Raw genomic sequence first — 12909 nt, forward strand, 5'->3', positions numbered from 1 at the left:
CACTGGTACTCAGGCAAGGTATGTAACTACTGCTAATAAGACATAAATGGCAAATTCACCAACAACCTCATATACCTGACATTATTGCATGCAACCAAAAACAATTTGGAGAACTAAAGTATGCGATTTCAAATGTAAATCAATAAGTATAATTTATATTTCTGCAATTGATAGATAATATTGGCAAACAAATGTGGTACAAACCAAATTCTGAAATAAACAAAAGTTCTCAAAATAATTTGACCTTGGTTCACTTTACTTTATTGAATGGTACCAGCATGTGAAGTACTAGACACTTGCCAATACTAATTGTCCAATTTCTTCACAATTTCATAACAACTATTATTTTTTAGCTGTGATTGGTAGATAATGGGCAAACAATTTTTTGATGTAAACCGAATTCTAAACAGATTTCTCGACTCACTTCATTGAATGGTACAACCCTTTAAAGCACTGGTCAATTGCCAACAATAATTGTTCAGGAATTGATTTCTTCACAATTTCATTTTATTTAACATATAGGTAGACCAGTGGTGTGCCCATGGGGTATGCCTTCTGCAAAATCATCTTATATATTTTAGGTATAGTCTGATCAGGCTAACTATAAACAGACATTATATATAATTTTGCCAATAAAGGTGAGATTCCTGGTTGCCCAACCACAAATCCCTGAGCAGCGCCCTGGAGACACTGATCAATTAGCAGTCTTCATTCCATACAAAGTAAAGGATAAGCTGTGCAGAATTAGGGGTTCATTCATAGGATTGAGGGAATGATCGATCATGCCCGAAATCCTATGAATGAACCCCGTTCATACACACCCAACATTCTGAACATTCTTAGCAATTCAATACAGATGAAAATAATAAGGGTTTACAAGTTTAAGTAACATTTCCATACCGTTTTCCTTCATAAATTGGGAGAAAATGAGTAGGCCTGCTTGCCGGAAGCAGCTTGATCGACGCGTCCTCTTTTGCGCTCCGCGTGAGATGGGCGCGGTGACATGCGCGTGTACGCAACACTAGCAAATCGTGGATCGTGTTAGTTGGGTTCCAACGCTGCTTGTTTATGCCCTGCGTACTGGTCATAAACGGAATTTATGACCGCAAGAAAGGGCTCAAATCCAATCAGAAACGTCGTTATATCGTGAATATGTATGAACATTTATTTATTACATACATGTGCCAGAGATTACTAAAACTGTGAATCTAACAATAAGGGACCCAGCAAACACACAAACACAAAAATGTTCTTAAAACATTACAAATGTGTTATAAACATGTATTTTGGTTTTATTCAAAATGTTTTAAGGTGGTACTACACCCCTGCCCAATTTTGTGCCTATTTTTGCATTTTTCTCAAAAATTATAGCGCATTGGTGACAAGTAAGATATGTATATTATGTGGGCAAGGACTACAACTACTGCATTGGAGATTTTATTTCAGCACAGACAACAGTTGTGGAGTTACAGTCAAAAATGAGGGAAAACCATTATTTGATCAATAAATCAATAACTACTTGCCTTGAGTTGCTGAATTTTCAGTGCAGTAGTTGTAGTCTTTGCCCCTATAATTTACATCTTACCTGTCACCAATGCGCTATAGTTTTTGAGAAAAATGTAAAAATAGGCACAAAATTGGCCAGGGGTGTAGTACCCCCTTAATAACGTTTAAATGTTGGGTTTTATAAAGGTCATAAAAAAGTGTTTCTAAAACATTTTATATGGAAAACACAACTACAACATTTTAAAATGTTATTTTACAATACTTTTTGACAAATTGACAAAACAAGCCTTTGCTTTTATTGAAGCCAGATCTTACAAAAATTAATATAAAATAGGTCCTTACCTTACACTGTGTATATGTTCAAAGTCAAACCAAAACACCACAGAATATGCAAAAATGTTAGCAAAGTCTGCAAATAAGCTGGAAAAAAGGACAAAAACCATCAGAATTAGATACTTTTATTGGTTACATTATGCTCTTGATTAAGGAAAAATCATGATCAAACACAGAAAGATAAAATAATGTAAGATCTTGATATTTCACCATTTGTATAATTCTTTCCATTTCCTTCTACACTATGTGTTGTTTTACCATTTTTTTTAAATTTTTTAATTTTATGCCATAGTTTCCTTTTGACTTTTCCTGTTTCATTTTTTCATTCATCCGCCTCTTTTGTTCTATCTTTCTCCTTTTCTTTCTATTTTTCTCTTCTTTTCCCCTTCTTTCCTTCCTTCCTTCCTTCCTTTTTTTTTTCAACTTTATTTCTTTAATTGTATGTTTTTATAGAAAATTGTTGCAAAATGCAAAATGTAGAGCGTTTTGAGGTAATCGTTTTTAAAATTTTTTTATATTTTTTATTTTCACAGCATGTTGATAGAGTGTGCACCTATCTAATTCTAAAGTTCCTTGGCCTTGAAAGTTTAATGTCCCCATACCGAAAAAAAAAAAAAAATATAAAGGTATAGTATCAATACAAATACTGTTGAATTATTTTGGCTTTGATGATTTTCAATGATTTAAATAATCACCATATTTTGTACCCAGATCATCATCTATTGTTACGGTCACAGGCTGTTACCCTTCAAAACACAATTACTTGCACCATGAATGCCTGGGAAATTAACGACATAGTTCAAATTTCAGTCACTTTTGACCAGAGACCAAATGTGACCATCCACCACGAAGTGGTAGTAAAGTCGGCTCTAGATCATTTTCTGTTTATTGCAGATTTTGAAAGAATGCACTTTTAGCTTTAAAATGACACCTCATTGCCTCAACCAGTTTCATCCGACATCTGGAAGTGAAGTTATGGTTCATCAAAGGTCAAATTCCTAATATATTTTACATAGAAATCCATATACTGTTTTTGATTGTATCTCAAAATGGAAAATGCCGACTTAAAAACCAGTTTGTGGTGGACGGGCACAAATAGATTATACTGGCCCAATGAATGCCTTGGAAATTAAGGACATAGTTCAATTTCAGTCACTTTTGGCAAGAGACCAAATAGATTATACTGGCACAATGAATGCCTTGTTGGAAATTAAGGACACAATTCAATTTTAGTCACTTTTGGTCAGAGACCAAATAGAATAAATTATAGATATATATACAATACAGTCTTTTAATTTTGATACTAAAATCTATATGTAAGACCAATTACTTATCAATATTTTGATAGAATGTGTAAAAATTATGCAAGCATCCAATTTTTTCTGTATGTCTGGTGGTCCTTCAGAACATGAGAATCTAATTGGAAACAATCTGTATGAAATGACTATAAGTTCTGTCTCAAAACTGAAAATTAAAAATAAAGAACCCAGCCACATTTTGTCACTTGCTATTTTCATATCAGCTTCCTTGGTGATCAATTACCAAGTGACATTTCCATAGCAGGTTTAAAATGGTTTCAATTAGCCGTTTCTCCTAATAAGCACAATTTCTGCATAAATGTCTTTTTGGCATTTTTAAGAGAAACATTCAATTTGATTATAATTCATATCTGCTCTATCTTTTCCTTGCTAAAAACCAAAGGTTTTTGTTGAAGTGAACCAGCTTTTTTTGTCATTTACACATATGTGACACGATCAAGGGACATGAGTCGGATGTCGCTAATACTGATTTTGAGATATTGGCAAAGAAAGTGTTAAAATTCTTTTATTTTATATTGTTTTCAGTGATTGATAAATTGATGTAACTTCACATAGAAGTCGTATCAACATAATGTTTTCAGTTTCTGAAAGCTCTAAATGTCCTCTTACAAAACATGTGTAAAACTCATTTTCGACCAGGGCCGACATGTGACTCATTCCCCTTGATCATGTCACATATTTCAAGATTTGTCCTAAAATCAGCTTCAATTTAAGCCAACTGAAGTGACCAAATGGTATTTTATGGTCACTTCAATTTGGTCTACTTTATGTCTGCTGTTTAGATTATGTACATTGTGTGTCTTTTTGGTTCTCAACCCTTGATATTGCCATGGAATAAAGAATAGAGCATGAAGTGCGATGAATTGCAACTCCGATCGTCGATGTGAGGTCAGCGATCGTCACGCTTGCAACATGTGGACGTAGATGGCAGCAGCATTTTTCTTTAATTAGCATATTTGTGACGTCATGTTAACGTAAGTCTCCACAGCACTACGCATATTTTTTTTAGGTAGCTTTTAGTACTATCGTGGTGGCAGCAGCATTTTTCTTCACTTTTCTAAAATGGCGGCGCCCAGGGTTTAATGACAAATTCTTTAATTTATCAATATTTCATGAAAATTTACCAAACAAACGGATACAGTAATGACAGTTAATATTTAAAGTACATGTATAATAATGGTCACAGTTATAAAAGAAAGAATATAAGAAACATAAACAAATGAATTGTAGCAATATTCAATATTAATGGCAGCGGCCGTGACCTATCAATGGCGCTGGCGGGTAATACACGGGGGAAGCCGACGGTGACGCCACCTTTTTGCATTGCGCTGGTATACGAGTTGCAACGGCCTGATATTGCTGCCAAAATGACTGCACCCTTTCAGCAATTTTTGCCCAAACTTTGTAATCCTTTATGAAAAGATTGACCTTACAGATATATATGATAAGTTTGATTACTTTTTCCCATACTAACAAATATAAAGTATGATTGATCAAGAGTATTACACATCATGACCAAAGGATTTCAAATAGAATTAAAGCTGCACAAAGATCAAATACCGGCGCTAACAAAATACCACTAAAGGTGACCGTTCAAGAAGGTCAGTCTGGTGTTTTTTTGTTTTGTTTTTCACAAATGAATCTAAAAATCACCAAAATATGTAAATAAGTTGCAATTTTGTGTCCATTTGCTTCTGTCAAATTTTTGTTAGTCAATGTAAATATATTTTTTGCCCAAAATGGCTGATGAGTGTTACATGCGTACAGCAAATATTTAAAAAAAAATCCCAAAACAGAAAATCTGGGTTGGTCAAGCCTGTAGAACAGGGTTTCCTTTTTCTTGGCCTAATAATTAAGCTAAGAACATGATACCAAATGTGTCACCACCTCACCCCAAAAAGGAAGATTTTAAGTAAAATATACCACTTTTTGTTTTTTTAATTATCAATTTACAAACAAAAGGTTTTTCCCTTGTAAATAATATTTTAATCCCTAAAAGGCCATGTATGGTTCAAGTATTTGTTTGCACCTTTGTTTATTGGCATAGCCAAGCTTTTAGTGGGGGGGGGGGGTTGTCCCTCAATTTTTAGTCCCATTTACAGTCATTTTAATGACACTTTACTCTTTGTCATCCCCATTTTATCCCTGAAATTTTTTTGGTGGGGCAATTTCCCCCACCTGGCTACGCCACTACCTTTGCTAGTGTCATAGATGTGCTAACATAGCCTGCTAGTGGTTAAGTCGAAAGCTGATGATTTTAGAAGAAACTGTTATATCTCTACTTATTTATTTGAATGGGCTTCCACTTGCCAATACTACTGCTGTTTTTTCTTGTTCTTGTTTCTTTGCCGAAGTTTTAATTTCAGAAATACTTAATGACAATATTAATGATTTATCCTTCACTTTTAAGCAATTCTACAACATTTTCATTTTTCCAAACTTTAGCTTTTACTGAATGGGCCTTCATTATACACACATAAAAAGGTTTTATTTTATTTTGAATAGGCCTACAGCTTTAAAAATGCACCTGTTCAAAATTTGATCTGTGTTTTTTTTTCTTAATCTGGAGACTCCATTCTAAGGACCTTCTTTTTCAGATATTTGCCTTTTTGTTTGTATTTGAATTATTTACCAAATAAGGCACACAATAATATGAAAGAAAGAACATGTCAATTCCTTCTGTAAAAATATATATAACAATGCTTCGAAACTTGTCAAAATGCCAAACTTTTGAATTCACTGGTATTTCAATTCTCAAATCTGGACTCCTTATGAAATTAATTAAATACCATATTCATTCCAATAAGCGCACAGGGCGGTTTACAAAGTCATTTTGGGTGGGCACTTATTTTTTACCTGGTTTACCTAATTTTTTTGTAGGGGCGTTTATTAGAGACAAACTACGTTATACTACGGTCCCGAGACGTTCTAGTAGCTTTTCTGATGCAGTAAATGTATTGCAAGTTTACACAGGACTTCAAATCCTCAAGCTATTTCATTGTATCAATGTCTATCAGTCAAGACAACATTAATGGTACCCTTTAGCAAATTGAAAATACCCTGGGTGGGCGCATATTGGGGTATGGGCACTTATTGGAACAAATACGGTACCTAAAAAGACTATTTACAGTATACTTCTACTTACCTAAATATAGCTAGTTTATTTAGGTGTTTCAACATGCATAATACCGCTAGTGGTGGCAGCATAACTGATATCCAGTGGAACATATGGGACCCATGTATAACACTTGCTAGATTATTGGATATGAAGATTAAATATGCACAGCAAAATCCTGAAAGAATGAGAATGCATGAAAAGATATGAGAGAATGAGAATGATAAAACTATACCTGGATTTTAAGGAGATTATAACCTAAAAAAAGTTTGTATTGCCCTTTATGCTCAAAAGTCAGGGTCCGCCAGCCAGTTAATTTTCAATTCAAACAAAAAATATTTTGGCATATACAATATTTAAAAAATAGGCGGTTCTCGAACCACGCGATCCTCCTGGCTGGGCGGTCAGTAAACTTGTACCTCAGATGACCCCTGGTGACCATGAAATGACCTTCCAAAAATTTGGCTTTAAATGTAGACTGTACCCACCAAGTTTCATGCCCATCTGACAGTTTTTACTAATTTGACCTCAGATGACCCCTGGTGACCCCGAAATGGCCTTCCAAAAATTTGGCTTTAAATGTTGACTGTACCCACCAAGTTTCATCCCCATCCGACAGTTTTTACTAATTTGACCTCAGATGACCCCTGGTGACCTCGATATACCCACCAAGTTTCATGCCCATATGACAGTTTTACTAATATGACCTCAGATGACCCCTCGATGACCTCAGTACCCTTGACCCACTAACCAATACAAACCCGTTCTGTCTCGGGTCAAGATGCACCCACCCACCAAGTTTGAGGAATGTGCAACCCCTAGTCTCCGAGAAAATAGGCAGAAGGCAAACACATACATACATACATACACACCCCTACACACCCCCACCTACATACACACCCCTACATACAGAAGGAATACACTATCGCAATATCCCCTTCATGGCTACAGCCAGGGGGATAAAATGCAAGCTCACAAATAAAATATGATGGTAAATTGGTAACAATGATTTATAAGATTTGCCAGGCTCGTTACAAACAAATTTTATACGTTATACCAAGATGAAAATTCAAATGAAAAAAACAAAAACAAAACAAAAAACACCAAAAATGAAACCCTATTTGTCAGAATGATTTTTGGGTTGGTTGAAACTATTTCAGCAGGTTTGTTTTGCATTACCTGAACAATCATAAACAATAGAAACTTAAAAACCAAAAGTGACATGCATTTTATGCACTTCAGTGAACTACATTCAAGAACTGATAGCCTGTGGGGGCAGTATTACTGATTTTACCAAAGACAACTGACTCCAGCTTGTTTGTATGTCACTCATGGAAGCTATAATAGTGTACCTCGGCATTATTTTGCCATGTGCCCCGGAAAAATTTGATTTAAAATGCAGGTTTGTATGAGTTCTGCATCTAATGTGTTATCCCGACATGCATAACAAACATAGCATATTTACCATAGCATTATATGTGGGGCAATTCTGAGTCTTGTTCTCTTTGGGTCTAATTTCTTTGGATTTTAATGAGAATGCTTCTTATATCTTGATCAGTATTTCAACAACTCTTCCTTTACCTTTGAACAGGAGCCAAGCGTTATTCTTTAGTTTTATTGCTGATATCAACAGAGAAATCACCGATCATCTTGTAAGGTTGAGTGGCAGTGACAAACATATATTCCAAATGAAAGAATCATGTGAATTAGACGATCTTTTAGCTTGTTTTCATTGTTGAAAGGGACTCAATCATGTTTCACCGTTGTTCATCACCGATCGGTGATGAACAACGGTGAAACATGATTGAATCCCTAATTCAAGAAGAGCAATTAGGTCAAAAAAAATTATTTGCTTGCCCTCCAGTGGGATTTCTGGGGTGGGCTACAGGCTTTCAGGCTACATGTATGAATCTAACATGAAATACACAAAATAAAAAGTAATGTGGATTTGTAAAAACTTATTAAACAGTACTCAAAATAACCACACAAAATCAATGAGGTCTGATTTCTCTAAGCGTATGTCAGCAGACTAGCCATACCAATGTAGATCCATTACCGTAACCACCGGGATATAAGCCCACCTTCGGCTATAAGCCCACCCCCTAATTTTCAAAATATTCTGGGAACAAGCCAACAAGGGTGCACTCAGGTATAAGCCCAGTACTAAATTTTGGCTAAGTTCTTAAATCAAATCATTGCTTTGCTCTCATATTTAAGAACAAATATTAAAAAAATATCAGTTGATGAATAACATTCCACACTAACAATTTTAAGAAATTGACATACATGTAGATGATAGAAATTACGGGTACATTGGGCATATATACCATTGGGGGATGATTGTTTAAATTTTAAATTCAAGCACTAGCCCTTCCCCGGTTATAAGCCCACCCGCATTTTTGAAGTGAAATCTGCCATCTAGGGGGGTTAGGGGTGGGGGGGCTTATACCCGAGTGGTTACGGTATATTGATTTATCTTTCCAGGTGATGTATGATGTGAAATTATAAGCACTGGTATATATAGGACTAATTGGGCTTAAGCCTAATGGCTTATGAAGTCTGACCACTAGCTATGTTTCAAGAAACCAGCCCTTACTGTACACTTTGTTAACTTACCTATTTGTGATATAATTATGGAAGCATCCACAAGGGTTTTGCCTTTTTGTCCTAATGCATAATATCCTGTACGAGAATAAAACAAATCAAATTCTATGATGGGGAAAGATCTTTATGTATATTATGAGATCACACCACCAGATCAGGTCCCTGCCTATCTGACTGACCAGTGAGTCCATTCCCTGACCATACCAGGTTGATTTTAATGGAAAAATAAGTTTAGGATGAAGGCTGATGTGCCTATTTTTGTGATAGTTGTGATCTGTGGATAACTTTCTCACTATCTGAGCATAAAAAGAATTTGAGGAAGGTGTTTGGTTCAGTTGAAAATATGATGTCACAACATAGAAGCGCTGTGCTGTAGAGTTTGGTATGGTATACATCATGTTCGATGCATCACTGCAAAAATTTGAGCAGCTCAGCTACCAAAACAATGCTGGTTCTAGGGTAGAATATATCATAAACCTTTGGCAAAATGGTGTTTTGAATGCACAATGATGTTTAACCATGAGAAAATTACAAATTTGTTGGTACAATTTAAAAGAATAGGGAACTTGATATGGTGGTGTGATACCATATATAATAGTACAAAGCATATTTATATGATTCTTGCTGATAGAGGCCCTGCCTGCATGTATCTGTAACATTTACCCCAGTCAATATTTGTATACTATGCTATCTTCAGTAGATAGTAAATGAGTCAATATTTGAATATTATGCTATCTTCAGTGGATACACAAGTCAATATTTGTATACTATGTATACAGTAGATAACAAATAACAAATATTTATATAATATGCTATCTTCAGTAGATAACAAATAAGTCAATATGTGTATAGATGCTATCTTAAGCAGATAGCAGATGAGTCAATTTATATTTGTATATTATGCTATCTTCATTAGAAAACACAAGTCAATATGTGTATATTATGATATCTTCAGTAGATAGCAGATAAGTCAATATTTGTATACTATGCTATCTTCAGTAGATAACAGACTAAGTTACTGAATTGAAGATTTACAATTTATAGGTATGACAATTCCAATACAAGATGCCGATATGCAATAAAAAAAGTACTACTGATGGGCTATAACATCATCACCGGTCATTCGGTCAATAGTACTCTTTTATGACAATTTTTTTGCATGAAATATGGGGGAAATAGTATAAATATTTAAAGTCAGGTGATGAAGTATCCAACAATTAAATGACAAAAATATTTTTATGTTTTATACAAATTATTTACGCAACTTTGAAAAGTTGCCCACACATGCACTTACCAACATCACCATAGTCAATCTCTTTCAATATTTTCTGCAGAAATACAAACATACATACATGCATGCATGATTAATGTAAAAATCCTTTAGCAGAGTTTTAATACAATGACTTTCTACAAGTAAAGCCCGTATGAGACTTAGCTCCTAGACTATTGTATTTCCTTCAGACTACACTCAGAAAATTATTTTTATTGCATAATAATATGTTTTAAGATGAAAAAAGTAAAACATTGAGGTGTGAAAAGAAAAACAAATGTAGGAAAACAATGTTTTTTTCCACCTATGTCACAATTGTTAAAGCTGTTAACCTGCTCACTGCTCAGGTATTACAGGGACAAACATGGCTAAATTCTTGGTCTTAATTGAGAATTTCAAATTAAAATTATAAACAAAAAAGTTCAACACTCACTTCTCTATCTGGATTTTCTATGTCTATTTTTTCCTGATGAAGTTGGCCATTTACTTTCACTTCAATGTGTGTAGTTTGCTCACGTTCTGTTACCCCATTTTCTTCTTTGGTTAGCAATTCTTCTTTTTCTTCAGAATGTTGAGCAGCAGAAGTGACTTTGAAGAGTCTTTGAACATCTTTTCTTTCTTCTAGTTTGTATTTACAGTCTATTAGAAGCAGCATGGCTTTAACACTGTTGAAATCAATCAAAAATAAAACTAGCGTTTATGTTGAACAGTGGTGGACCTACAGGGGGGCAAGGGGGACATTTGCCCCCCCCCCCAATATTTTCTTGCCCCCCACCAGTTTTGAGGCAAAACCCCCAAATTACGTAAATTTCCGCTTTTTGCGGCAATTGTTCATAAAATTTGTAGATTTTGCCCCCCTAAATTCACTTTGCCCCCATGCCCCCCTGAAATTCCTGGTGCCGCCACTGACGTTGAAATGATTTTTGGGTTAATTTACAATAACTCACAACTAAACAATTCTTAATAATCTGTATGTGAACAAATTCTTTTGTTTCTTTCTCCAGTACTTTTACATTGTCCCAGTCTATTTGGTGCTTGTTTTTGCTAAAAGTACTGGAGAAAGAAACAAAAGAATTTCCCAGGAGGGCCCTGGAAGCTATCCAGATCAAGAAGCAAGGACCTTCATTGAACTGAGACGCAGGATTGGAATTAAATCTTATGTGGAACAACCTGATCAAACCCAGCGGCACCAGGGGCAGGAAACTTCCGACTTCAGTGACGTCATCAAGTGTGATGTCGCCTGATCAGGTTGGTCTCTAGCCGTTTCCAAGAAAACATCAGAGCTAACAACATCGGCTGATGATGAGGAAGTTCCTCAAAAGCGCTCCCGGTAAGTGAAATAAACAAGTAGTGTTGAAGTTTAATTTAATAACTTTTATCTAATTATTATACAATATTATAATAATAATTTTACATTATGTTTAGGAAACTAGTACAGAAAAGATGTGAAGCAAAATTTCAAATACCTTACAACTGCAACAAATACCATTATGATTGTCCCTTCCAATATGCCAGCCTGCAAGATTGGGAAAAAATACATCAGAATTGTTTAATATTAGGTTCCAAATTATGAGATTTTATAGGCCATCTTAATTTAGTAGTTTGTCTCAAAGCCCTTCCTAAGTTATAAGCCTAATGCGGAATGCAGGGCTTTTTTTATAGGTTTATTTTACTTTAATTTTGTTATCTGTGGGATGAGCTTTTTGACAAGAATAGACCAACTTTCATCTCTCAAGGAGGTTTCACTGTGGTCAAGATGCGGATTTTATTGAGATTTTTGCTGGCCTTGAATTTTAATATTTGGGGGAACCCATTTTTAAGGCCACTGGACAAAGACAAAGAAGGGCATCAAGGCCAACAAGTGATGAAAATGCCTTGTAACTTTCACAAAGATCTGGAGCACCAAAGCCAAAACTGAAAAGGGGCAGGCAATGGCATTGGTGGCCTCCCTGAAATTCAAGCCCTGGATTTATGATTTAGGCTATTTTCACGTCTGATTTCAGACATGAGATTTTTTGTGGTGGATTTGAAGAAAAAAAACAAAGAAAAAACAGGGGAAAAATAAAATGCACTCAATTCCAGTGGGTGGGCAAATTTTAAAACTAATGTGTGTATGGGGCTTTGAGATGAACTATTAAATTAAGATGGCCTAAAATAGGAAGAGGCTAGGGCATTTTGTTCGTTTCTGGAGCTCCTCAGATCAGATCATCCTTCAAAAACATTGTGAGGTCTGGACTGTTTGGTTATAAAATTGCTTTTTCACCCCCCGCAAGTTTGTCCAAAAAAGAAATACCTATTACCATTTAGAAACCTATGACTACATCAGGGGTTCTCAATTATATTTGTGTGTGGGCCACAAAGGAGTAAACTTACTGTAAAGATCTTGTTTTGCTATGTTTACTGTACATTTGAGAGCTGTTCAAGGGCTAACCACAATGGTCGGTGGGCCAGATCTGGGCTGTGGGCTGCAATGAGAACCCCTTTCTTGCAGACTCCGTCTTTTGACAAAGATATTATCCAACTTATATATTCGGGCTGCCGACAGCCCGAAATTACAACGCAGTAGCCTATGGCATTGTATGGGGTGCTGTATAGGTCCTAAATGAAAAATGTACATGTCATCAACTGAAATTATGGAAATGAACTTTTTTCTTAATTGATATCTTAATTGAACCATATCCTAAAATGAGGATGTTAAAAATCATGAAATCCCCTTTCAGCAATGAAATCATTTTGTAGCACATTTCACAGATATATATGTA

The 12909-nt window shown here is 35.3% G+C and overlaps 1 protein-coding gene across 1 annotated transcript in view; it reads right to left on the reverse strand.

The window, feature by feature from the left end:
- The window catches only part of LOC140161378 (uncharacterized), a 44560-nt gene that overhangs the window by 19471 nt on the left and 12180 nt on the right, over positions 1-12909 (reverse strand). The window contains exons 2-7 of the mRNA XM_072184887.1: positions 11614-11663; positions 10581-10812; positions 10172-10205; positions 8890-8955; positions 6304-6451; positions 1849-1926 (exon numbers count right to left, since the gene is read on the reverse strand). Of these exons, the coding sequence (XP_072040988.1) occupies positions 1849-1926; positions 6304-6451; positions 8890-8955; positions 10172-10205; positions 10581-10812; positions 11614-11663 (608 nt within the window). The remainder of the gene's footprint in view (positions 1-1848; positions 1927-6303; positions 6452-8889; positions 8956-10171; positions 10206-10580; positions 10813-11613; positions 11664-12909) is intronic.

Source organism: Amphiura filiformis, chromosome 9 (assembly GCF_039555335.1).
Source record: "Amphiura filiformis chromosome 9, Afil_fr2py, whole genome shotgun sequence".
In the NCBI taxonomy this organism is placed as follows: Eukaryota; Metazoa; Echinodermata; class Ophiuroidea; order Amphilepidida; family Amphiuridae; genus Amphiura; species Amphiura filiformis.